The sequence below is a fragment of the Strigops habroptila genome, chromosome 13, assembly GCF_004027225.2.
Source record: "Strigops habroptila isolate Jane chromosome 13, bStrHab1.2.pri, whole genome shotgun sequence".
NCBI classification, from domain to species: Eukaryota; Metazoa; Chordata; class Aves; order Psittaciformes; family Psittacidae; genus Strigops; species Strigops habroptila.
Genome location: NC_044289.2, coordinates 11,870,464 through 11,896,469, shown reverse-complemented (window position 1 = coordinate 11,896,469; position 26,006 = coordinate 11,870,464). Strand labels below are relative to the sequence as shown.

The 26,006-nt window shown below is 56.3% G+C and overlaps 1 protein-coding gene across 11 annotated transcripts in view; it reads right to left on the bottom strand.

Moving 5' to 3' along the window:
• The window catches only part of EPB41L1 (erythrocyte membrane protein band 4.1 like 1), a 58,498-nt gene that overhangs the window by 5,750 nt on the left and 26,742 nt on the right, over window positions 1–26,006 (bottom strand). For 2 of the 11 annotated variants that reach the window (XM_030502986.1, XM_030502987.1), the window contains exons 3-21: window positions 21,325–21,505; window positions 20,384–20,548; window positions 18,138–18,242; window positions 18,017–18,059; window positions 17,314–17,389; window positions 16,806–17,024; window positions 16,635–16,722; window positions 16,169–16,321; window positions 15,302–15,399; window positions 15,017–15,192; window positions 14,507–14,655; window positions 13,928–13,963; window positions 11,603–11,794; window positions 10,302–10,400; window positions 3,086–3,484; window positions 1,648–1,758; window positions 1,142–1,207; window positions 906–968; window positions 112–207 (exon numbers count right to left, since the gene is read on the bottom strand). In XM_030502986.1, the coding sequence (XP_030358846.1) occupies window positions 112–207; window positions 906–968; window positions 1,142–1,207; window positions 1,648–1,758; window positions 3,086–3,484; window positions 10,302–10,400; window positions 11,603–11,794; window positions 13,928–13,963; window positions 14,507–14,655; window positions 15,017–15,192; window positions 15,302–15,399; window positions 16,169–16,321; window positions 16,635–16,722; window positions 16,806–17,024; window positions 17,314–17,389; window positions 18,017–18,059; window positions 18,138–18,242; window positions 20,384–20,548; window positions 21,325–21,483 (2,493 nt within the window). In that variant the 5' untranslated portion in view covers window positions 21,484–21,505. The remainder of the gene's footprint in view (window positions 1–111; window positions 208–905; window positions 969–1,141; window positions 1,208–1,647; window positions 1,759–3,085; window positions 3,485–10,301; window positions 10,401–11,602; window positions 11,795–13,927; window positions 13,964–14,506; window positions 14,656–15,016; window positions 15,193–15,301; window positions 15,400–16,168; window positions 16,322–16,634; window positions 16,723–16,805; window positions 17,025–17,313; window positions 17,390–18,016; window positions 18,060–18,137; window positions 18,243–20,383; window positions 20,549–21,324; window positions 21,506–26,006) is intronic. The other 9 variants (XM_030502989.1, XM_030502988.1, XM_030502991.1 and 6 more) reach the window with 9 other exon arrangements.

Below are 26,006 nucleotides of genomic sequence, written 5' to 3'. Positions count from 1 at the left end.
TTTTCAGCTTGTGAGGAGACGACGGGTGTTTTCTGCTGTACCAACCATAATATAAATCCCCCCATCTTCAAATCTCAGTGACTTGCATTAGCCCTTTGGAGCTGCTCTTACCTTGGTAACGTGGGTAGTGGTGGAAGTTGAGAGGGTTTCCGCAGTGGCACTGAATATGCTGGTGAGCACGTCTTTCCCAGCAGAGCCGCTGGTGATCTGTAGGACAGAGAGCAACAGCATCAGTGGGGCTGCCACAGGGGAGCCCCCAGTGCTGGCTCCCAAAGAGCTGTGACCTTCCTATCAGGATGCAACTACTCTCAGGAGCGGAGTGGCAAGGGAAAAACCACTGCACTCTGCTTCCAACTGCACCTAGGTTTTGGGGGGGCCAGAGAGAGGTTCCTACAGCTACTCCAAGCCCAGAGCTGCAGGAAAGGGCTTCTGCAGCAGGGAGATGATTTGATGGCTGAGTTTCGCTCTTCCCCATCCATCCTGAGGGCTGCCTTAACTGCAGAGCTCTCGGGCTACCTTTAGCTTTGTCCTCTGTTCTCCCTGCACAGGCCTGGGGCGTTTGGCCAGGCTTGATGCGATCAAAATGAGGCAATAAAGCAGGAAAACTCAGGCCACTATGAGACTTCACCAGGGACTGGGCTATTTAATAGGAATTATCCTCCTCCTGCAGATGCTCAAGGTGTGTTTCTGGCACAGGAGAACAGCCACGGGCAGGGAGTCCCCCTCCATCTTGCACCCCAACCTTCTGAGCATCACTTTGCTCTTCCCAGTAACAACACACCGGCCAAGGGTGCCAGTGCTGGGAACATAGAAGGGGGTCCTGTGGGACCAACCGCAGCCCCCAGGGCTGCTTCCCTCCCTCCCCACCACTTGGCCTGGCTGGCGGTGCCATGTCCCCCCCTCACCGGTGAGAGGGAGCGAAGGTCTGTCGTGGGAACGGCCCCTTTCCCAGCCTTGGTGCTGTGATCCTGAAAGAGGAGCAGATGGGCACGTTGGCTCAGATGCAACGCAGGGGCAAACACAGCAGATCACATCCCCGATGGGGCAGAGTCCCTCCCAGCACAACTAGTCCCAGTTGCCTTCACTGGGGCAGAGGGACTGCAGGGTTCCCCCCATGTATCAAGGGGACAGCCTCACTTACTGTCTCTGCAGTGCCAGCGTGAGCAGTGGCTGTGGCGTCCCTGCTGCCTGGAGTGCCTCCTTCCACCTGCAGAGGAAACCTGGTGAGCCTGGAGGTGCCAGGGACAGGGTGACACTCACAGGGACACTGTGGCTGTCCTTGCTGCCAGAGGGAAGTGAGGCCACGGACATGCGTGGTACAGCATGCATGGTGGCTCTCTGGAGATGCCCCCGTGTGCCAGCACTGCCTGGCAGCATGGCAGATGGGGCCAGGGATACACATAGAATCTCTCTGGGTGGGCTTTGTTTTGATCTTTTGGGGAACTAGATGATCTTAACATCCTTTCCAACCCTTACCATTCTATGATTCTATGAATCCAAAAAGACAAGGGTGAGCGGAGACCCCCAACTGCCCCATTCAGCCCTCTGCCCTCCCAGCACTGCTGCCTGAGGACAGGTTTTGCTGGACTGAGGCTCGGCAGAGCCATCATGGAGCAGGGCCACAGGAGGACGCAGCCACCACATCACCTGGGCTGCATCTGTGGTGCCAACCTGGTGGGGAGCAGAGCCGTCTGCTTCAGGCTTCTTCATGCCCAGCCCCTGGCCGATGGTCACAGCATCAGTTTTCGGGGCTGATGACTGCAGAAGAAACACAGCAAGTCAGGCACTGGGGCACGAAGCCAACAGCCCTGGGCACTCCTTGCGCCCCCATGAGCAGAGCATCCCTGCCCTACTCCTGTAAGTACCACACACGTATGATGTCCTGCAAGCACCACGCCGAGCCCTACCTGGGCAAAGAGCAGACAGCCACCTACAAAGTGCCCCATGTGACTGATGTAGCCCAAATCAGACCTGATGCTTTGTCCATGGGGTTTTCAGGGATTTTTTGGATAGAGTTCATGGGTTAGGTCAAACTGGCCTTCAAAAGGTGGAAGAGACCCACCAAATCCATTTCACTCATGCCCCACAGCAGGTTAAGATTTGGACCAGGTTCTAGCAGCTCCTGGGGTGTCACAACCTCAGGGGAATGGAGACAAGTTTCTGTCACTTCCCTGCTACAGGAAGCTGGAGCTGCCAAGGACTCCTGTGCAGGTAATGCTCAGCATTCCCAAACCAGCAGCCTCCCCTGCCCGCTGCCAGCCATGGGGCACCATGGAGCTGATGTGACCATGGACCCACTGTGACCCTGGAGCCCACGGTGGCAGATGCTCCGCACAAGAGTTTCCAGGATGGGTCTAATTCAAGTCTAATCCAAACTATCTCTAATCCTGCAGCTTCTTTCTGGCTCCAGGTCTGGACTCCCCCTGGCAGCTCCAGGCAGCTTTTGGGACTTACCTGCCAGGGCTGGAGGGCTGCCCCGGCGCTGCCCTGGCAAAGACAGGCTTCAAATGAGATATGTCCTCTCCCTGTGGCGCACACTCAAGTTCCACACACATGCTGCATGCATCTTAGCCCTCTTATAATCACTCCTAGCACTGGAGTGACCCTCCAGGAGCTTTGGAGCAGCTCCCATAAGCTACTCTGTAAATCCCTCCCAGCTACGGCATGACCAGAGAGGTTAGTTGGCAGCACATTGCTCTTCACTACACAAACTGGTCACTAACTTCATGCAAAACACAAGGACAGACCCGTTGGTTAGTGACACGTGCCCTTCCCAGCTGCTGACATGCTGTAGTGGTGCGAGGGACGGGGTAGGCAGCCAAACACAGGGGATTAGGAGACGATGATGACTTCTCGTGCTTAGCAGATGCACAAAACACACAACAGAGCCATGCAACACACACGACAGCGTGCATCAGTGGAAAACAGCTACACTGGACAGGAACCTGGGGATGTTTGAAAGTTAGCATGCTCTTCCAAACCAGCATGGAGTGCACACCAGCGAGGCAATACAGGGCACCAGGACAAGGAACATGGAGGCATGATGGCACTGAGACAATCTTGGTGGAATGGCATCCCTGGGTACCTCTAGCTGGGAGACATCTGGCCTGGGCTGGGAGACCTTCTCCCCGCCTTTGACATCCTCTTCCAGTCCAGGAACTACTTTGTCAATGTCCTGGAAGGAAACCAGGCCTTCATCTTCCGTTTCACTCTTGTCTTTGTCCAGCTCGGGCAGGCTCCGGGAGATGTCCTCAAATGCTGTGCCATGGAAGTCACCAATCACTGTGAAGTCCACCTCTGCTTCAAGGCTGGAGGTTGAACTGACCGTGATGCTGGAGCACTTGCGCTCGATGGCCAAGTGGTTGTCCTTCAGAAAGACCGAGTCCTTCTCCTGGTCCTGCTCTTCGTCACCGGTGTCACTCTCAGGAGCCCTGTGCCGCGGTGGCTTAGCTCTCTCCTCTGTGCCCTCCCTCAAGCCCGCTCTCTGAATGAGACACAATGGTGGAGACAGACGGAGACAGTGAGCACCGCGTGGCGTGGCAGTGCTGGCAGTGCCGACAGGGAAGTGGGGAGGAGGAGGAGGAGAAAGAAGGCTGCAGCAAACATCACAGAGTCGAGTCAAACACAACTCAAGCATGGAGACTGAAACCTTCCTGACAGCAGCGACTTTGCCGGGGTGGGGTGGGGACAGAAGGGTTATTCAATCTGATTTTGCCAATAGTCATTGGTAATTAATCATCTCAAGGAAGGGTCAGTCACACAGAAAAGCTTGGCCAGCTTGGGGGCATGTCAGTGCACCCGGTGGAAGCAAATGTACGCAAAACAACAGGTCTGCTAAGAGACATTCAGAAACAGCTCAGACGCCAGTGCTATTGTACGTCAGTCAGGTTGGGCACTCAGAAACAAACAAAGGGAAAGAAAGAGAGAAGAGTTTGAAAGGAAAGGGTCCCGTCAGCCACGCATGGTGGAGGAGAAGCGAAGGAGTGTGCCAATTCCACTGAGCAGGCGCAAAGACCCATGGAGCATCACCCCAGGGAGAAGGACCAACCCCACCAACACAACGCTCCCCCTCCAGAGGCCCCACACAGCCAAGGTGAGCCTTAGGGATGAGGGTTTGGTCAGTGTAATTGACAGCACGCTCAGAGCCAAGGGATGACCTCCCTCCATCAGCTCTTCTCCAGACACGGACATACCTCTCAACTCCACCATCAGAGGGTACATCTCCCCTCACCACGCTTTGCCATGAAGCCATGGGAAATCTAGACCCATTGCTGGACTTTGTATCTTGCTCTAGGCAGTTCTCCCTTAGGAACAGCTCTAAGGACACTGATGCCAGAGGAAACCCACCGCCTGGACTCTGGTCCAAGTGTTTGCAGCCAGAGCCACCCCCAATGAGCCAGGCTGTGCTGGCACAACCTTTCCTTGGTACTGCCGGGAGGTTGAGAGGTATGAGAAACAGGGTGTCAAACAAACTCAAGAGGAACACACCTGCATACATATTTGTGTGTGTGTGTGTGTGTGTGTATGTATAAATATATACACAACAGCTCTGCAAAGGGGAGAGGAGCTGGAAGCACACAGCCCTCGGCTGGTTAAGGTGAGCTTTCATACTACAGTAAGAAGCAGTTAGTAAAACAGCACTGAGACCTGGAAGACCACTGGAACAGCAGTCTTTAAATTCTCTTCTTTCAGGCTGGATTTTATTGACGGGTCAGATAAATCCTTTTCTTCCCCACTTGGTTCCTGAGATTTGCTCTGGATTAGAGAAAACGGTTAGTGGTAAGGAAATGAACTCTACAGGAGCTGATCTAGTGCTTACAAGAACGAAGAAAGCTATTTCATCATCCAGCCACCAGCTTGCCCAAGACAGGGGAGGGTGGGTGAGGCCGGCGAGCTAAGCAAGAAGGGATATCAACGTAAGAAATGCGAGGGTGAAGCTGGAAGCATGGGCACGCTGCTGCTGTGTGTGTGTGTGCATGTCTGTGACAGTCACAGCTCCTCCAGCCACCCCCCGTCTCCCTTTCTTGCTCCTGGCCATGAAGCTCAGGTGCCCGCTCTTGGGTTTAGTGAGGGGCATTCTCCAGGGAGCCAAGATGTTGGGAGGGGGGTGTCACAAAACAAAAGCTGATGAGCCAGCTGGCCAGCGGGTCTGCGTTCAGCAAAGAAGCCTGACCACACACACATACATAAAAGGACAGGGGATGCAAAGCGACTGCTGTCAGTCAATGGATGTGTGGGGAGCCACTGGACATGATCATAAAGAGCCACACAACATGCGCATGAACTTTCCATCCGGACAGTTCATTGGAAGAGTTACCACGGCTTCCGCCAGTGTGAGTTCACAGCCAGAGTCGGGGGAGGCCAGGTCAGCACTGTCTTCTCCTTCGTGCTCCAGGTCAACAGAAACATCTTCCTTCAGAGACAGAGCCTGGGAGGTGTCTCCTGAACCAGCCCCTTGCCCGAGGGCTGATGAGCCCACACTGGATGCAGGTCCCACTGGAGGCACCGCCAGACCCGTCTTCCCCTTTGCTTTTGCTGATGTCTCAGCTTCAGGCATACACTCTTGTTCCTCCTGGGCTGTCCTTCGCTCCACTTCGCTTTGCTCAAACATCTTAATCTTAGAGGCCACGGAGGTTTTCCTGTAGCTCTCGCTGTCCTGGCAGCTACCTGAGGCCACATCTCCATGCTCCTTGGACACAGCTCCTGTCCTCCCAGCCATACACATCAATGACCCAGACTCTATTGGATGTGCCCCACTGCTCACTTGCAGCTCTTCCCCGCCTTCAAAGATCAAGGTAGAGAGCCGGTACGTCTTGCTTCCTTGACACAATCCTGCTACAGGTGAGTTGGACTGCAGGACACCAGCATCTTCTTTGGGAGGGGACTTATCCTGCATTGGCTGCCCCAGGGCAAGGTCATTGTCCCTGGCAGTTTCTCCTACTGTAGGGCTCCTGCTCTGCAGATCTTGTCCTACATTAAATTCCAAGTCCCAGGGTGGCTCTTGCACTTTGGGATGTGCAGTGTGGAGCAGCTCTCCAGCCATGGGACCCTCTTGAAGCAAGTCTCTTATTATGGCCTGTTGTTCTGGTTCTTCTACCTTGGGAGGTAGCTCTTCCATGCAAGGGCTTTTGTCATGGGACAATTCTTCCACCCCACAGCCTTCACCTCTGGTCAGCTTCCCTGATGAGAGCTCTTTTATCATGGGCTTCTCCTCCTGGAGTGGCTCTTCTGTGGCAGGGACTTTGCTCTGGGTTGCCCTTGCTGTGACAGGGTCCATGTCCTGGGCCACTTCCCCTGTGGCTGGGTCTCTGACCTGGATCAGCTCTGCTGCAGCATCTGTGTTTTGGGTTAGTCCTCTTGCAACAGGACTTGCATCTTGGCATGGTTTCCATGCAATGTCTTGGGGTTGTTCTTCACATTCAGGATTGGTGCCCCAGGGTATTGCCACCTCTGATACAGGGCTCACATCCTTGGGTGCTCCTTTGCCTTCCACAGGGCTTGCTTCTTTGTATGCCACCTCTGCTGAGGGGTTCACATCCTTGGCTATGCCCACACCTCTCACAGGGCTGGTGACCTGGGATGCATCTCTGTCCTCAGGCTCAGTGCCCGGAGCTGGCTCTGCAGGGACAGGGGTGGACTGATGAGGAAAGAGCATAGGGGCAGGAGAGCTGGGTTTATCCCCCTCTGAGCCTGTGGTGGTGCGAGGGTGGCCCTGCTCAGTAACAGCTGATGGAGGTGACTGGGTCTCTATCTCTTCCATCTGAAGAACCACTCTGGCACTTTCTTCCTTGTCACCAATTGTTCCTGAGATCCCCTCCACTGCCATGCAGATATCTGGGCTCTGTATTGGGCTCCCTTTGTGATCCTCAACCCCATGGCCACCCCCTTCCAGGCCACATGGCTTCGAGCCTCCCACTGGACTTTGCAGATCCGTATCCTCTGGTCCCACCTCTTGGGAACTCGGTAGGGCTTCACCTCCCTCGGGTGCTCTGCAGCCTGTCTGACCAGCAGATGCTTTCTCTTGCTGTAAGGGCAGCCCTTCCTCCTGCCTGGTCCCATCCCAGCCTGCCCAGGGCTGCTCCAGTGCTTCGGCAGGTTTTCCAGATGCTGCCCTGTGTTGCTGACTTGCTGAGGATGGGGGTTGGAACTCTTCTGCTGCAGATACCATGTGCCCAGATCCCTCCCTGAGTGCATTCACAGCAGCTTCTGCACTCTCCTCCAAGCCAAGCCATGCAGCAGTCTCCGAGAACAGGTTTTTACTGCCCTTCTCCTCTCCCTCTGCATCTCCCAAGTAGATGATCCTCTGGGTTGCAGAAGTCTCCGAGGTGTCGTCATTAGCCTTCACTTTGATTTTAATGAGCTCTGTGGCTGCGGCCGGCACTTTGGCCTCCTGCTTCCTGCAGGCTGCAGAGGCACGTTCCTTGGACACCACTTCGTTTTCCCCCTGGGGAGGCTCTGGCCCCACAGTCTTGGCCCTTTGCTTCTCTTCAGGCTGCTGACATGGCTTGGGCAGACCTGGCTCACCGGTGGTTACTTCTTTGCCCTGCTCTTGGGGCTCCTCTTTGCTCTCAGCTGGCAGGCGCTCTGCCTCCTGGCTGGGCTCCCCCCTGGTTTCCTTCTCATAGATCTCATCCTCCCAGACAGACTCAAAATCCTCAGGACTAGCGATCATCTTTGCTCTTGTCCGGATATCCAGGGCTGCATCTGCTGGCTCTTCCTGGCCTGTCACTTCCTTGGCTTTCCCTACTGCCATCTCCACCTTGGATACGCTCGTGCTCATTTTCACCTCTGAGGTACCTGCACGTGCTTCTTTCTTGACTCCCAGAGCTTTCCTTAGAGCTACTGCTTCCACTCTAGGAGTTTCTCTCTCTATAAATACCCAATGCTCCGAGCCCTGCATTGCAATTGGAGCAAGAAGAGTTAGCATCAAACATACTTTACCTAACTGCTGGTGACTGCTGTCATGAGTAACAGAAAGCTGATCTGCCTCAGACAGGGCTGACTAAAGTAGTAGTATTCTTATTATTCATGCAGGAGTTGAGGCAGGGTCTATACAAAGAGCCTGGCAACTTGTTGGTGGAGAGAAGGGACTGAAAATAAGGGATTTGATGCTGTGACAGGGATTGAGCCCCTCTATTCTCTCCAGGGACCATGTTTTGTTTTGGGTGGTGGTTCACTGACATATCTGCAGCTTTGTTGGAAGCACAGGAGCAGGAGCAATGCTCCAGTAGACACATTAACAGCCATTGGGGCATCTCTCAACTGGGACTCCCCATCTGACTCCTGTTTTCAGCCAGATCTGGCAATCTCCTGAGCAAAGGGTGCGATTTCATTGTAAGCAAAGGTCTGCGTTTTGAGTAGCTTCACTCTCAGCTTCATCCATGTGCCCTAAAACTATTCGAGCTGCCAAGAGCATGAGCAAGAAAAGAAACCACCTTCAGGCATCAGAAAGACCCTTTCCCCTTCCTACCAGATGCTGCAGCTCAGATTCACCCCAAAGACCATCCTTCCTTTCCAGCTCTCCAGGGAAATCTCATCAGAAGCAATTATTCAGCAGAGGTTTCAGGCAATGCTGAAACCAAATGGTTCAGAAAATGTAACCCGTAAGAGGTTACCTGTGAAATGTAAAAGACAACCACAAGCTTGGCAGCTGAGACAGCTATGGACCAGCAAGGACCAAGCAAAGGTTGTGGAGTATCCTGCAGCAAGGACACAGTGGGTAAGTGATATACCACACAGCGTATGCGTGCTGCTGCGCAGGGGAGGAAACTAGATTACTGTACACTTTGTACTTCTGCGTTTGTCCTGCAGGACAGCTAAAGACTTCACAAGAGCAAGAACAAAGCACTGCTAAAATTCAACCACTGCTAGAGCAGAAGACAGAAAATAATCCATGAGAAGACAGACTTGCATCAATGCAGAAGCCCAGCAGCCTCCCCAACCACCCTACCCTAGGCAGCACACGCACAAAGGGCAATGCTGGGACATGGTTCTGCAGCGTTCACCATGGGGCTGGCTCTGCCCATGGCAGAATCATCACTTCTGCAGGCTGTGGCACCAGGCTGTTCTCCAGCCCCAGTGAGGGAGGGCTGGCTGCCTGCTCTAACTGGGAAAAGAATCCATGAAAACGTGAACGATGCCCCATGCAGGGGAGCAGGGTGAGTGTTTGGAGCAGTCGTGCCCAAACTGGAAACCTAATAACTGATATTGAATAAGGGGAAAGAGGGGGGAAGAGGGAAGCAGAACAAGAGAGAAGGGAAAAAAAGGTGAGATTAGAGGAGAGTGAGAAAGGAGGAAAACAATTACTAGCGGAAGGGCTTCCACAAGGAAGAGAATCAGAAATAGTGAAAAAATCATAGAATCACAGGGTGGTTTGGGTTGAAAGGGACCTTACTCCCTGCAGCATCGCTCGCACATGGTTCTCTAATATCCCTTTACCAATCATTGCCTGCTCTCCAGGTCCCTTCCTCCACACCTGCCTCCAATGCAGGTTTTACTTCTTCCTAATCCATGGAAATCGCAACAGAGACAGCCAGAGACTGCCAGGAGCACCGGGTTGCACCAAGGTCTTTCACAGCTGGGTTTGGCCCATGAAAGCAACATTACCACTAACTTGGCTGCTGCCTTGGGTCTGCTGGAAAGCCCAGGCTGGTTTAGAACCAAGTCTCAAAGACCAGTTTTCTTCTCTTGTCTATCCTTGGAAGCAACCACCATTGTGTGAGATAAACCCTGCATCCAAGCAGGGCTGAGAGCCCGCATTCCTCACCCCTGGGCTCTTGGGTGACATCGAAGGCATTGAAGGCAGCATGACTTAAGTCCAACATTTTTGACGCCTTCAGACATACCCTACTTCAGGAGGCCTGGGGAACTATAACTAACTGCAGCCAAAGTGAAAGGAAAGCACAAAGGATTGCTAAAGGTGGCTTGTAGCTGCTTGCTTACACATGAAGCAGACACCCACCTTTGCCATAGGGTCAGCACTGCCTCGGGAACCCCAGGTCTCCACTGTGGCCCCCTCACCCAGAGAGCAGCCAGCCCTGGGGGTAACACTGGGGCTCCACTGGAAGGTCTCTCCCAGGACCCTGTCTCACAGCCCAGAATAAACAGTCAGGGGAACAGATTTCACCGTGCCCTGGTGAGGGATCCTGCCCATTGCCAGAGGGGACCCACCCAGGAGGGGCAGCAAATGGCTCAAGCTCTGCTCAGAGGGCAAGGAGCCACCTCGGCAGGCTGGAGGGCCCCAGGAGGGGGTAAAACCATGAGGGCAGGGCAGGGGGAGAGTGAAAGAGGATGGTGACAACCTCAGGAGAGGAGACAAGGCTTTTCTGCGTGAAAGACTCCATGCTTAGGGAAGCTCCGTGGTCAGATGCAAAATCGTCTAGGGTGTCCTCTTCTATCGTCTGTGCCAGCATGGAAACCCCAGCACCCACAGAGAAAGAGAGAAAAAGAGAGAGAGAGAGACAGAGAGAGACAGAGTATGAGAAGGAATGAAGGAACAAATGGGTAGGGGGGTGGATGGATGCATGGATGGATGGATAGATGGATAGAGGTCACAGCTATGCCAGCTCTAGATGCTCCATTTACATCTCTGCACTTTATATATTTGCTTGTAAAAGAGATGTGGCGTGAAGTCCCTCTTCCCACGTCAGTGCGTAGATGAAGGGCCATGAGCTCACCTCTGCGTGGTGCTGGGGACCAGCAGGTATACATGCATACCATGAATCCCCTGCAGACAGCTCCTACCCAGCCACCCCACACCCTCCTTGCAGCCCAGCCCCACATCCTCAGGAGGGAGTGGGCCTCGTGTGTGGATCCCCCCTGCCTGGAGCCATCCCCAGTGGAATGGGCACAGAACTGGCTCCAGAGCCACCCTGGGGGAGAGAACACCACATAGTGGAGAGCAAGCAGGGAGAGGGCATCCAGGCTGGCAGCAGGGATGCCCTTGCCACACACTGCCTGTCCTAAGCCAACCAAGAACCCAGCACCACAGAGCATCCATCTGTGCCACATCCACACGCCTCACACAGCACTGGGGGCTCTGCGAGTCCTGGCACCCCCAATTCCAGCTCTCTTCCTTTCACACTCGTGGTCCCACCACAAAGCCAGCAGGGAGGATGTGCGTGCAGGATGTTGGTGTGACACCACCCGCCCCTCCACCCACTCCCACCACCCAGGTCCTGGCAGGTGAGAGCACCATGGGGCACCTCTGCGCAGCGCGGGGTCCTGCTTTGCTGAGGACACCCCGTGGGCGCAGCCCCGAGGCAGCCCTGCTGATGTGAGGGGTGAGGAAAGCCCCACCTCATGGGGTAACAAAGCCACAGCCCAACTCTCACATACCCCCAAAACACAGCCCTCTGGAGAAGGATGAGAAGCTCAACACCATGCAGTGCCTGGGCACAAGGGGAGATCACTGCCAGCAGTGTGAAAATGGTTAGCTCCTTACAAAACTTGGAGAAAACGGCCTGGACAAAGGTCTCCTCCCTCCACCCCATGTCCCCATCATGTAATTTCCACCACCAAGGTAGCGCAGGAGGCCAACAGCTAAGGAACACCTCCCTGCAAACAGCCTCATCCCCTCCATGAGAGAAGCAGCGGAACAAACCTCGCTGGCCTTTTCTGGGGTTCCCTTTGGTGTTTCATCCTCGTGCTTGGGTGAGGAAGAGGCTGGTGAGGAAGGCAGCCTCCTGTCCCGGTCCCTGTGAACCAGCTTGCTGTTGGGCTCTTTCAGGGTCCGTTTCAGCTCATTGATGCTGGCCTGATGCTTCAGCAAAACATCTTCTGGCTTGTCTAAAAACTTGGGGAAGGAGAGAGGAAGATAAACTACGATTAAAGCACCAGCCAAGGCAAAAGAGATAAGCAAGAGCACTGGGAGGGTTTGCTTCACATTCGGCCTGAATTTAGGGTCTCAAGGGCCAAATGAACAGCGTGTCAGAGCACCGTGGTCTGCAGTTCTCACTAAGACCATTGCAGGGAGCAGCAAAAAGGCAGTACGTGGCCGAATGTGTGTGGCAGGCTTCCCTCCGTGATGGGCACAGCATGCCCCTTTGGCATCTCCAGCACGGCCTGCTGAGGGCAAGCTAAGCCACTTGGAGGAAGAGAGTTGGCTCTCCCTTGGGATCAGCAAAGGATCGAGCCCTATTGGAAATACCAGCAGCCTCCTCTGCTGCTCTGTCATGCCAGGCACAAAGGGAGCCTGAGGCTTTGCCCCAGCAGGGCAGGAAACTGGCATTTCCAATGGAGCTCCTTTGAAGTGGGCTTCTGCTGAAGGGCAGGAGGTTGGAGATGTCCAGCATGGATCCAAGCCTGGATCGCCATGGAGCAGCCTGGGCCCAACAGCAGCCTGAGGTGGGGTTTAGCCTGCTGTGGAGAGAGGACAGCTCAGACCGCTTGAGTGCAAGGTGGGGTTTGGGCATCAGAGCATCGTTTGGTGACGGTACAGGCACCAGGGTGGCTCCCTTGGCCCTGCCGCAGAGGTGGGCAAACCGGCTCAGAGCAAGAACCAGCAAGAGCAAGAACCGCTTTGCTTCAAACTCAAACCTCTTTTGAGGTTCGAAAGGAGCCACCTAAAATACTTCCCCAATATTTCTCCTCAGCAACAGCCCAGAGACCCAAGAGAGTCCCATGAAAAGCCCTACCAAATTTTACACACCCTGAAGGCTCAGCGCAGCTCATGGAAAAGACTTGCCCATGGAGCTGTGGAGAAGTGCTTCATGGTTTGCCCACCTCTGGGCTCGGGGTGCGCCGGGCGAGCAGCACATGCACATGCAGCAGGGGAAGCAATGAGGTGGCCAGGGGAGGGACTGGGACCGGTGCCCACTACCCCGGCAGGGTCTGCCTGCGGTGCCGAGCGGGATGCTGAGGGCTGTGTGGTGCAAACCCCATCACCCGGCTGTGTTTGCCCCTATGGATACCCCTAGTGAAGATCCATGTTCCACTGTGAGTGGAGAGGTAACCCCAGGGAGCAGCTGCAGATTCTAGGCTGGGATGAATCATTCCTGATCAGGGCCCACCACGGACATGGGAGTTTGTGCAGGGGAGGGCACAGCCTCCCTCTTCTCTGCAACAGCCGGCACTCCAGCCAAGCAGAGCCAGGCAGCTGCCCTCTGGCATGGGGATGGGTGCTGGTGCTGGCACTGAAGGCAGCTCAGAGACTCACAGAATCAACCAGGTTGGAAAGACCTTTAAGATCACCAAGTCCAACCATTCCCCAGCACTGCCAAGGCCACCACTAACCCATGGCACTGACGGCCTCGTCTACATGCTGTGTGAACACGTCCAGGGACAGTGACTCCACCACTGTCCTGGTCAGCCTGTTCCAATGCCTGAGCACCCTTTGGAGAAGGAATTGCTCCTAATATCCAGTCTAAACCTCCCCTGGTGCAGCTTGACGCTGTTCATTTGCCCCCGGTGGGGTGGGCTGGCAGCCGCAGAGCCGTGGGGAGCTCAGCCGGCTCCCTGTGGAGCAGAACCAGGCTGCGGGAGAGCAGGGTGGGTGACAGTGGCAGATTGGGTCAGGCAAAAGCAGAGCACGGGTCAGGGTGTCAGTGGGAGCGATGGGACCAGCCTGCACGGGAGCTATGGCTGTAGGGCTGGGCAGAGAGGAGACACGAGGCGAGGACATGGTGCACTCAGGAACAGGAGCAGAAGCCAGGTCTTCCCAACAGGCCAAGGACTCGGCGCCGTTGCACCTTGGGAGGGCTCTTGCTCACACGTACGATTAGGACTACCTTACTTAGTGGGATAGAAGATGCCGTGTGCGCGCTGGGGCAGACCCCCAGCTGTCTGCTCATCGGGCTTCTCTAGCATCCAACCCCCTGCCCCAGTGCATCTTGTATTCCAGTAAATAGGGTGACACACAGTGTTGCTTTGGAAAGGATGGACAATATGATGCACCAATGAGGACTAAGATACTCCAGAGAGAGAATACCTCCTGCTTGTGCCTGGGGGTTGTTTCGTGCTCCGGCTGGCAGCAAAGAGAGGGTTAAAAGTAACCAGCAGGGTCAGTCGAGGGAACTTGTCACAAACATCACAGTTAAGTCGACGGGCTGGCGGGGTTCAGAAGGGCCAGATCCCCCCTCCCCTTGCAGCGTGGGGCTAAAACAGGCTGGGGTGTCCCTGGGCCAGCCTGGGGGACAGGGCGGGGAGTGGGTGCCCAGTGTGCTTGGCCTGTCCCCATCCCCACCCCTGTCCCAGAGCGGGGCTGCTCCCAGATCCAGCCCTGCCTTGGGATGAACCTTGTGACTACCTGGAGACCTGGGGAATCAGAATTGAGCCAAGCATGTGTGACAGTCCCATTTCCACTGGTGAGGCCAAGTGCCATGTCCCAAGAATCCCACCAGCCTGCGGCACAGCTGGTGGAGAAAGGGATGCAGCGGACTGTACCCCGAGGTGACCCTTCCTGCCTGCAACCCAGCCCTGCTGCTGTGCCTGGTCCCCTGCTTGCCCTCTCCAGATGTGAGCCAGCCTACCCCCTCCATCCATCCTCCTCTGCCCATCTCATCTGTACCTTCAGCTCCTTGATCTTCGTCGGGGTGGTCACCTCCTCGTCCTCTGTCTCGGACCGTCTCCTGCTGCCAAACTCACCGTCCTCATCCCGCTTCTCGCCCTCCGCCCCGGCGTCGTGGTTCTCGCTGACGGAGGCCGGGCGCGAGAACTCTGCCCATGGGGGAGAGCCCAGGTCACCCCAGCCCTGCCAGCCCCAAACCCTCCCCAGCCCCACAGCCCCTGTCCCCAGCCCTGCCAGCTCAGACCTGGGGGCTGAGAAGCCTTCAGTGTCCCACAGCAGGGGGTCCCAGCACACAGGGAGCTGGGGGGGCCCATCCCTAAGCTGCCCAACCCCGTCCCCCTGCTCATGTGGAATCTAAGCTATCACTCGGGGTGCCATGGGGATGCAGTTGGGGACAGCCTCCGGAAGGAAGCCTGTTGGCTCCTGCAACCCTGCCAGATGAGGCGAACAGCATCCCCTTCGCTCCCGCCAGCGACCAATCTCCCTCCCCCTCCCCAATTTGGGGCATACCTCCGTCAAGGCTGCGAGACATGGTGTACCGTTTGCTGGAGGAGCGCTCAAAGAAGGGAGCCGGGCGGTCAATGAGGGCGCTGGCCTGCCGGGTCTGCGCCTGCGTGCGCCCGCTGTACCGAAACTTGGAGCCCATCACCAGGAATCCCTTGGGAGGTGGCTCCGGGGACACCAGCCTAGGTGTGAGAGAGGTGGAATGCCATCAGCAACCCCAGCCATGCCCCCCATGTGTACCCACCGCGTGTCTGCCTCCAAGAAGGGAGGCCTGGAGAAGGTCTTCCTCACCTGAAGAAGGTGTGATGCTCTATGCAGACCTTCCAGAGACGCTTGGCAGAGCGGTGGTTGGGCAGCTTGAAGCCAATGGTGCTCTCAAACTGTTCGTACTTGGGGGAGACAGAGACACGCTGTTATAGGCAGATCCTGCCCTAAATGATATGATGGGATGGGACCTGCCTTGCCAAGGCCCTCAGGTTCCCCTGGCAGGAGCCATGACCATGCAGAAGAAGTCTTCTTCAAAGCAGTGCTGGGAAGGTCCATGCCCAGCCCTATTGGGTGGTGAGATTACACCCCAACACTTTTGGCCTAAGCACTTTCCTCAACTGTAAATGGCTTTTTAGCACAAGATAAATTCCCTCAAGAAACAAAACCCTTTTAACAGCTCAACTTGCCGAGAGGGCATTACTCTCCATTTTAGATGCACTGTCCTTGCCCTCCTGCCTGCTGGAGAATGTGGGTGGAAATGCATTCTCCCATCAGTGCACATCAAAGTGAAAAGAGTGAAAATAAAGTTGGAAAATGAACAAAAAAGCATGTGAAATGTAGAAGACACGTCAAAAATAGCCCTCATCCTCCCTTGCTGGGTGACCTCTTTACACCAGTGGGCTCACAGCATCGGGCTGGTGGGGAAAGGAGCCTGGGGCGCCCTCAGCCTGCTGAAGTCACTTTGCCAGTGAGAAGAGCATGAACAAGAAAGCACTTGCTGAAAGCCTCCATATGCCACAGGAGATGTGCTCTCTTGGCCAGCGTGGGCATTAACTTGGGACCTTTGGGGCAGAGGCTGGAGCCAGGTGAGGACATCCCCACCAGGCAGCCGCAGTCCAGCATGGCAGACACCCTGCAGTGCCCGGGGCTGCACTGGCACGTGGCACCCACCTCACCCGGGCGGATCTTGATGTAGAAGTTGCTCCTCTTGTAGGAAATTTTGAGGATCTTGGGCCAGGCAAAGCGGTTGATCCTCAGCCGGTCCCTGTAGATGAGGAGGCCGTTGGCACAGACACCCAGCATGATATCGATGCCTTCTGAGTCCTGGAGGAAGCAAAAGGGACAGGAGGGGACTACTCAGCTGCCCAGTAAGAACCAATCCAGCCAGCAGTGCCATGCTCCCTCCCGCTTGGTGCTCTACTACAGGGGACTGGCTGACAGACAGGTCACTGTATCACACAGATTGGTTGAGGCTGGATCTCTGGAGGTCCTCTGCTCCAACATAAAGCCATCCAGAGCCACGTCCTTGTTCAACCTTCATTGTGGGAGGAAGGGCTTGGGCAGGGAGGGGTGTGCAAACAGCAGGGCAGGATGGGGTGGCACTGGCCATTGCTCTGGCAGCCCCATGGCCATGTACCTTGGCGTGGTGCAGGTCCACCCCGTACATGGAGAGCTTCTTGGCGTTCTCCAGGAAGTGGATCTCCGCTTCCCCGGGGGTCATTCCCCTGCAGGGAGACAGAGAGGGGGACACGTGTTCGGGTGCCCCACCAGGTACGGGGCCACCAGCCTGTCCTCTGCCGGGGCTCACCGGTAGGTCTTGTGCAGCTCCATGATGCGCTCCTCCAGCTCCCGCGTCTGGTTGGGGGCAAAGCGGAGCTCGCTGACGTAGTTGCCCACGTGCTCCTCAGCATCATAGTCGCCCAGCTCAGCCTGCACGGCATAGGAGCCCAGCAGAGCATGCGTGACAAAGGAGCAGGGCAGGCGCCCCGTGATGATGTCCGCACGGAGCTGCAGGCACAGGTAGTATCTGCAGGAAGGGGCAGAGGATGAGAGCAGGGCAGGGGCATGTGCCCTCCGGAGCAGGCTGGGGTTCCCTAATGCACCCCACCTTGCACTGCTCTCCATGGGGACTGCTACCTCCCACGGCCACCTTCCTGGCCCTCTTCTGCATGATTTAGACATGCTGCATGCAGTGGGAGGGCAACAACCCCCTACACAACCCCTGATTGCCCACGTCCTGCCTGAGCCCTGCCCTTCCACACACTCCCAGCCGGTCCCAGCCCTGGCAGCTGTGCCCATGGAGGGGTGCTCCTCACCTTGTGATGTCCTCCGTGAGCTGGGCAGGGTCTGGAGGGTAAAACTTCACAGTGAAGGCAAAGTTCCAGGGCCCGCCTAGGGATGGCAGAGAGCAGTAAGGACAGGAGCATCCAAGCATCCACTAGTGGTCCCACTACTTTCCTGGCACTGGGCAGGGACAAGGGGGCTCCAGAAGTTGCCAGAAGAACAGCCCTTGGGACACCAGCATGACTTGGTTAATCGTCCCAGAATGGCTGGGGACAAAAAGGCATCACAACTTCAGGAGCCATCAGCTGAGCATGACTACCAATGTCACAGCAAAAGCCTCACATGTCCCAGAAAGTGACATCTTGGGCAGCAGCCCTTCTGCTGCCCCAGCAAGGCAACATCATGGGCAAAGGCACTCCATGACCTGTCCCAGCAAGGCCCCCATCCCTGTCCTCACTACTCAGGGCAGGTGGGAATGGCACCCAGAGAAGGACCAGGTCTCAGCCAGCTCTCCGGTGGCATAGACAGGGTCCTTTGACCCCCATGCCTGTCATGAGTAAGAGCGGAGGTAGGTAACAGGCAGCAACAGCATCCCTGTCCCCAGGCCAGCTGCCAAAGGTCCCCCCCAGGGCGGGGGTGGGAAGGGGACTGGCTGGAGGACAGCCACAGCTGAGCCATCCAGGAGCCCCATGGGATGCTCCAGGGCTGGGGAGGACGGACACTCCGAGCACTTACTGCGGATCTGCTTCTTGATCTCCTTGGAAGGGTCCAGCCAGTTCTGCAAGGAGGAGACAGCAGGTCAGGGGTATCCCCCACCCACAGAGAGGGCATCCATAGGGGGTTCCCCCATCCTCACCTTCTGGCTGTCCGAGTCGCAGAAGGTGAGGCCAAAGTAGTCCTTCTCCAGGAGGTTGAGGTGCTCACACACCATGTCGAAGAGGATCTGGCCTCGGGCGTGCTTCTGTTGGAGACATGGAGAGGCTGATGGTGAGCCAGTCCCTTGTGCTCCTGGAGACCCGGTGGGTGCAGGCAGGGAGCGCTGGGGAGGGCCAGGGCAGCCCTGGCCCCTCCGAGTGACCATCAGTAGGTGCTGGGCTGCCTTTGAGAACAGCCTCTCACCCGGCAGTACCACTCTGGGGTCACTCAGGTGGTCCCAGGGCACGCTCAAGCCCATTCAGTGTGGTACAGGAAGCAGGTCCCACCAGCCTGGAAGACCCAGAGCCCACACAGCTCATCCCCCATCACACCAGGAGACGGTGATGCCAAACCAGAGAAGGTGTCACACTGAACAGTTTGACTCCCCTTTTTAACTGAATTAAGCCTCCACTAAGCACGCAGGCAAGGCACAGCTGTTACCATGGGGCCTGCAAGAAAGAAAGAGAAAAAGCAGCACCAGCCTTCCTACACTAAACCCTCTCTCTATACCCCAGGTGGCTTTTTTAGAGAGCAGCAGCTCTCAGAGTTGACCCCATCCTCTGTACTACAGCAGCAGAGAGCTCATCCTTGCCCATGCCTCGTGAGGGGTATCTCTGTTCATGAAGCTGCCAGTGAGCCTGCAACCAGGTTTGTGCTTGCATGCCTGTTTGGTTTGGCCAGTGCTACTGGGAGAGACAGGGGATGGACCACTCACACAAGCTGCTCCTGTGCCCCATGAGCCTCCCGCAGTCCTTGGGGTGCTCCACTCCTTTTCTTCTTCAGGAGGGCTTTCATCTTTGTGACAACCCATCTTTCCACAGCTTTGTGACAAATTTTACTGCTAAAGGACAGTCAGAGCTGCTGAGATCAAAGACTCTGCTGCCTGTGCCACGGGCAGGGGGCCAGACCCCCCCATCCCAGGCAGCCACGCTCCTCACATTCATCAATCCTGTGCAGCCACGACCTGAGGAAGGCAGGACCTGCATACAGATGCAGGTTCACTCTGTGCAGCCAGCTCCAAGCTGCTGCCAACAAAAACCCGTCTGCTCACTTGCCAGCAGCAAATGCAAAGCTCTCCCTCGCAAAGGCAGCAGCATTTCTGCTCCTCAACAACCTCAGCTTTTACATTTTCAACCAAAGTCGCCAGTCCTTAAAGATGTCTGTCCCACCAGGACGATGCCACAGGTCACACCAGTGCCACCTTTCCCAACCTATGGCAGGAGACAGCAGCAAGTGCTGGAGACAGAAAGAGGCACTCTTGGCAAGCACTGCTCCTCCCAGCTGCCTTTAGCCCCGCAGGACAGGACCCTTCCACAAAACCCAGCCTCAACTCCTGATTTAACCCTGGGTGTCCCCAGTCTGTCCTGGAAGGGAGAGGTTCCTGTGCTGGCAGCAGCTGAAGCAGCCCTGCAGCATCTTCCAGTGCCAAGGCAGCTCCTCTTCCCCTCCCTGTAGTGACAGCCACTACCAGGGAAATGTGCACCCATGTGCACTTGTGCAAGCCCACACCAGATGCTTGTGACACTGCACAAATAGTGGGTGGCCGGAGCAGGGTGCTGGACCCTACTGTACACACAAGGATGCAGCTACAAGGATGTGCACGTCTGTCACCCTTACATACACACACACATGCACGACACACCTCCACACACAATCCCTGTCCTTCTGGCTTTATGGGGAGGGACAGCAGGGGATGAGAAGATGAACACAAAGAGGATGGACACAAACCCACCTGATGCACACAGCCAGGAGGGCCCACGCGTGTCAGTCTCTTCACATGAACACATGCACACACATCCTTCGCCTCAGCACATGGGACAGGCAACACACTGCGTGCTTGAGGTGTCAGCAGACAGGCTGGCACATGGATGTGTCGTGCACATATTGCCAGGCGGAGCTCTATCCCCCATCTATTAAGCTTCTGCTTTTTAGACACTGCTTTCTATTGTGAGTAGCTGCCAAATTCGGATTCACTGGGCTGAAATTCCCTGCTAGGGTCTCTCTTTCCAGATTTTTCACTTATTTTGATATTTCAACTTAAAAGGCTATTTCTGTGGATCCGTTTCTCTAGGAGACAGGTACTACAAAGCTGTCCTTGAAAGAGGCCTGACACTGGGGACTGGCTTGCCTGGGATGAGATGTGTCCCCCCCTTGGTGCCAGCACAGCACCCTGAAGCTGGGACTCACCTCCACCTCACACTCATACTCGGAGGCATCAAGCAGGGTCACTCTGCAGAGGGCACTCTTCACTTTCTTGGTGGTTTTCTGGGGTGACTTCTGGGTCTTGCTGGGGGTTGTTTTGTCAGAGAGACCATCCGTCTCGCTGTAGTCCTTCTCCTCCATGTCTGTGCCCTGGAGTGGGGAGATACACAAGGTTACTTGGCACCACTGCCAGGATGGACAGACAGACAGACAGACGGGGAAAGCCCTCCAACAGCAGGCAGGAGAGGAACAGCACAGTTCCCTGGGGGCTCTGAGGCTGCCATTGGGATGCAGCCACTGCTCCCAGCCCTGCCAGGGGCAGCTCAGTCCTGGGACATGGGACACCCGCTTCCTCCCTTCCTGCGCTGGCCATTTCCAGCACAGTCAGCACCTTGTGCTGCCGCACTGCTCCTTCTGCCAGTCCACAAGGACCTGTGCAGGCAGAGCCCATCCACCGCCCTGGGCCCCTCCAGAATGTTCTCCTGAGGCCAGCAGCAGAGGGGAGGTGCCCACCTCACTGGGCTCCCTGCAGCCACTGCGCTGCAGCAAGGACACGGTGATGGGTAGCAGAGAGTGGTGGCATGTCATAGAATGGTCTGGGTTGGAAAGGACCTTAAGATCATCTAGTTCTAACCCCCTGCCACGGGCAGGGACATCTCACACTAGACCATGTCACTAAGGCTCTGTCCAACCTGGCCTTGAACACTGCCAGGGATGGAGCATTCACCACTTCTTTGGATAACCTGTTCCAGCGCCTCACCACCCTCACAGTAAAGAACTTCTTCCTTGTATCTAACCTGCATCTGCCCTGTTTAAGTTTTAACCCATTTCCCCTTGTCCTATCACAGTCTCTGATAAAGGGTCCCTTCCTCTGCTGTGCTTTCCTCTCTGCTGCATCTAACAGCACCCATCCGCCATCCACTCACCAGCTCTGTACTTCGGGCATCAGACTGTGCTCCAGGCTTCTCATTGACCTCGGTGTCCCGGCCAGTGGGGTTGGTGGCTGCGGCTGCCTCCAGCTGCTGCTGCGGAGCCTCCTCCTGCGCGTTCCTCACCTCCGAACCAGGACCTGTCTCCGTCGTCATGGCCACTGGTCACCCTGCTCTGCTGTTGTCACCACCCACAAGGGAAGACACATGTCACGCGGCTGCATGGGGATGGAGGATGCTGCCGGGCAGTCAGCAGCCTGGGATGCCCCAGATGAAATGGGACCTGCCCATCTCTGCCCTGCTGCCTGCACGCACAGATCCGCTGCAGACACCCAGCTCCCTGCCCCTGCCAGGAGGTGGCTCTGCAAAGGGTGGTGGCAGCAGCAGGATTTCACAGGATTCACATGCTGAGATCCAAATGGAAGAGGTTGGGAATGATCCCATGATCATTCATGAATGAGCTGGAGGAGATGAGCCAGTGGTGTTGGAATGGACACCCACCGTGCTCAGAGCACAGGGCTCATGCCCTGTCCCTGCACTCACAGCCAGGAGTGGAGCTGGCCATAACTTCCTGCTCCCCGCAGCCCTGGGGCCTTCAGTACCTTCCCTGGTGTTTTTTATGAGCAGAAGGGTTTATCCTGGGAGGGAAAACCCAAGCTGAGTCAGGCTAAAGGCTGCACTCACACAGGAAATTGCAAACATGGACATCTCCATATACTGCATCCGGGATGGCTGTTGTTTTCCCCCTCTGGAGTTCCCAGCAGCAGCAACATGCTGGGTTCCCACGGCTGGCGTGGCCAGACCCTGCACAGTGGTGGGACAAAACTTGCCTGTCGTGTGCAAGATGCAAAACCAAACCCAGGGCCAGGAACAGGGGAGGCGAAAGCACTTCCCGTGCTGGGGTGCTCAGGAACATGGTTTTGCAACCTTTATGGCTTTTAAACCTTTATGCAAATACATCACGGGGCGAGCGCTCCTGGGATGATCCACACATGCACAGGACATCGAGCACCCTTTGACCGTCACCCATCCACCACTCGAGCTGCTCAGGCCCCAACCAGCTCCTCATCCACCCTGTCACCCACCAGTATCCCCAAGTCCTTCTCCTCAGGGCTGCTTTCATCCCACCCAGCCCCCAGTCTATGCTGGTGCTGGGGATTGCCCCGACCCACGTGCAGGGGGTGCATGTGGGTCGGGGCAATGAAGATCAATCAAGCCTTGCACTTGGCTTGATTGATCTTCATGATGCTCACCCGAGCCCACTTCTCCAGCCTGCCAAAGTCCCTCTGACATCCCATCCCTGTGGCGCATCAGCTCCACCACTCAGCTCGGTGTCCTTCACAAAGTTGCTGGCTTTCTTTTACAGAGAAAACACACCTCACACCGCAGCTCGTGTCCCACGTCTGTGTCCTCAGCACAACGGGGAGATGTGAAACCTTACCCAGAAAAGCTGCTAAAACTGGCTCCTGGGGTGGGAGGGGACAGACAGGAGGCAAGGGAAGGGATGGGCAGAGAGGACAGAACAACAGTGACAGTGCTGCTGGCTGTGCAAGCGCTGTGCGGTCACTGCAGGGGGACCTGGTTCACACCAAAAGAGCCAGGATTTCACCCAGGGCCACGCTGTCCTGGCCAGAACAGGCAGGACAACCTGCCACCAGCCCTTGAGAAACATCAGCTGAGCTTCTACAGAGCCCAGCGCTCAGCTGAGGGCACGAGAAGATTTCAGAGGTCACCAGTGGTTTATTTTTTCCACAGAGGAAACAGGGTTGCTGTGAATTCAAGCAGTTGCACGCTCCCAGCTTCAATTCCTGTGCAGATCATTCCCAACTGCTTCCATTTGGATCTCAGCATGTGAATTTTTTCATCTTTAAAATGACAACGAGCACTTTGGGCCAAAAACTTTCACACTTGAGGTTTCTAAACTTTCTTTCAAACTGTTTTTTCCCTGCTCTGGGAAGCACCAATCCCTGGGGAAATGATGGGGGCTGTTTAAGGGTGGCAGGCTGGGAATTTATCCCATCTCTCCCAGCCAGCTCTACCTCTGCATATGAAGCTCCAGTTCAATCCTTCTGACAATAGGCAAGGAGCCTGATCCAGGGACCAAATGAGAGCATGACATCGGGATGCCAGGGTGAAGAAGCCCCAGCAAAGGGGTCTGTCTGGCAAGCCCCTGGGTACCATCTCCCTGCTCCCATCATGGACTGGCTTCTCCTGCCACTGTTCTTTGGGATCCCGGCCACTGCCGCCTTTCCCAGGCCCCAGCACAACTCAGCCCAATGGGGACCCCAGCACCACTATTCCTGCGCCTTGGAAGGGAGACCAGGCTCAGAAGAAATCTGAGCACCAATGAGTGCAGCAATGGGTCCCATTGAGCCCATCCCTGTGGCACTGCTCCTGCCCCAGCAATGCGAAACAAGGGAGCAGGGAGGAATGAGCCCCTCCATGCTCCCAGAGCAGGATGGGCTCAAGGAGGAGCAGGAAGCCCCTTGGTCTCTCAGCTTGCAGCCATGCAAGGCTCCAGTCCCCCACATGGGGCTGCAAACTCACTGCTGGGGTAAAAGGATCCAGGAGATGTCCTGAGGAAGATGGGGATGGCAGGGAAGCCAGCGGCCCAGGGACACAGCACGGCTGCAGCTGAGCCCTGCAGATGTGCATGGTCCCAGCACAGGCAGGGGGGTCACACTGGCACTGCCGGGCACAGCCACAACGGCTGCATTCAGGAGCTGGTGCCATGTCCATGTGGGCAGTGCTGCTGCCTGCGGTTCTCTGCCCATGGTGGAGCTGAGCAGAGAGGATGGGAGCAGGGAGCTGCCTGCAGCACTGCCACTCACCCCAGCACTGCTTGCAAGAGCATGGGCAGCGGTGCCGGGGGGCTCAGGGCTGGGCACTGAGGGTCAGCCTCAGCCTGGCAGCATCCAGCCCCAGGGCCAGCAATGGGATGCTGTCACCTTCCACCACAGCCTGGTCACCTGCACCCAGGGGTGCTGCAGGACCAGTGAGGCCAGCATGACCACCAGCACCCCAAGCGTTGGATTTAAAGGCAGAAAGCACATTTTCAAACCATAAGAAGCCAGTTGTGCAGAGCACTCGCCATCACACAGCACTTTGTGGATGCAAGACGCAGCTTGTGCTGGCCCACCCTGCAGGACAGCCCCCCCAGGAGATCCCAGTGTGGGGGACCATGGGTTGAGAAAGGACATGGGTCCCAGCGTGCTGCCAAAGAGACAATTCAACTGACGTATTTACCATCACAAACCTTTAGAAGAGTTTTAGACCACTACTGCAGCAACCTTGATTGAGACCAGGGGAAATGCTGTCCCAAATCATTTGTTTCTAAATATCACCCACAGTGGGAGCAGCACCCAATCCTGGCACCCTGGCCAGGCTATCCCAGCCCTTAGCCTGGCTCATGCATGTTCCCTTGGGATTGCAGCCAGGGCTGGAGCAGCTCCATCTGACCAGGCAGCAGGAACCATTCCCCAGACCCTTCCTCTGTGCACGGTGCTGGCTGAAGGACTCCTCCACACCCACAGCCCCGGTTTTTGGCAAGGGCTGGCTCGCTTCTGCTACAGCTGGACCCAAAATGGGTCCAAAACGGGGGATATTCTCCTTAGGGCAAGAAATGGCTAGAGCTATTTGGGGTTCTGGGTTAGCGAAACAGGCACATGGGAATGGTGACTGCAAATAAAGCCTTAGCAGGATCAGAAGTAGACCTGCTTGTCATGCCTATAATCTCCTCCCATCATCTCCCTGCCTGCTCCTCCTTCCCTTGGTGTTTTCCTCTTTCCTCCCTTCAAGCTGGAGTGTGGATTCACGGCTTTCCCAGACGCTCTGCCCCCACACTTCCCCAGCATATCCTGGCTCCAGCCTCCGCAGCACTCTCCCCACAGAGCCTTTCCTTCCCTCCCACCTCCAAAGGGGTTTTGCCTGCGCCTGCTTTCCCCTTCCCCATTCACTCCCTGCTGCTGAGCTGGTTTCAAGGCTGAGCCCTTTGCTCCTGGGCTCTGCTTTCCCACCCTTGTTCCCTGACAAAGATGCTGCCCATCCATGACACTTCACTTCTGAAGCATCACAGACACGGGCAGGCATAAGTCTCTGTGCAAAGCCCCATGCTGGCACCCAGCACCCTTGCTGCAGGGCAGAGGCTGAGCTGGCAGGGGACAGGCAGGATGAGAGCACAGGCAGCAGCTTGCAGCCATCCTGGAACCATGAGAGGAGTCCCAGCGGGGAAACCTGGGCATCCTCCAGGGACACATAAAAAGTGAACAAGGAAAATGGTCCCCCAAGCCCTGGCAACATGCATCCCCCCTGAGCCCCTTTGTCACTCAGCCCCTGGCACTGGGGGACATGCAAATCCCCAAACTGCTCTGCAGTGCATCAGGCAGCCCGGAGAGCTCTCCTGTGCTGCTTTGCAGCAGGGCCAAAATTCGAATGAGCCACCCTGTTTGTGGTGAAGGGGGGAGATGAGAAACGCAGGGTGTCCGCAGCTCCAGGAGCCTGCACACCGCTCCTCCTCATGCAGGACCGGCCAGGCAGAGATCTGCACTGCCCCAAACTGTTCCCCAGCTGGAAAAGAGCCCCGGCCCTCATCCAGACTCCAGGACCTGCATCCCACCCAGGCTGGTGCTCCCTACGCTGGGCCCCCGCTGCCAGCTGAATCCAGAGCATCCCGCGGAGCT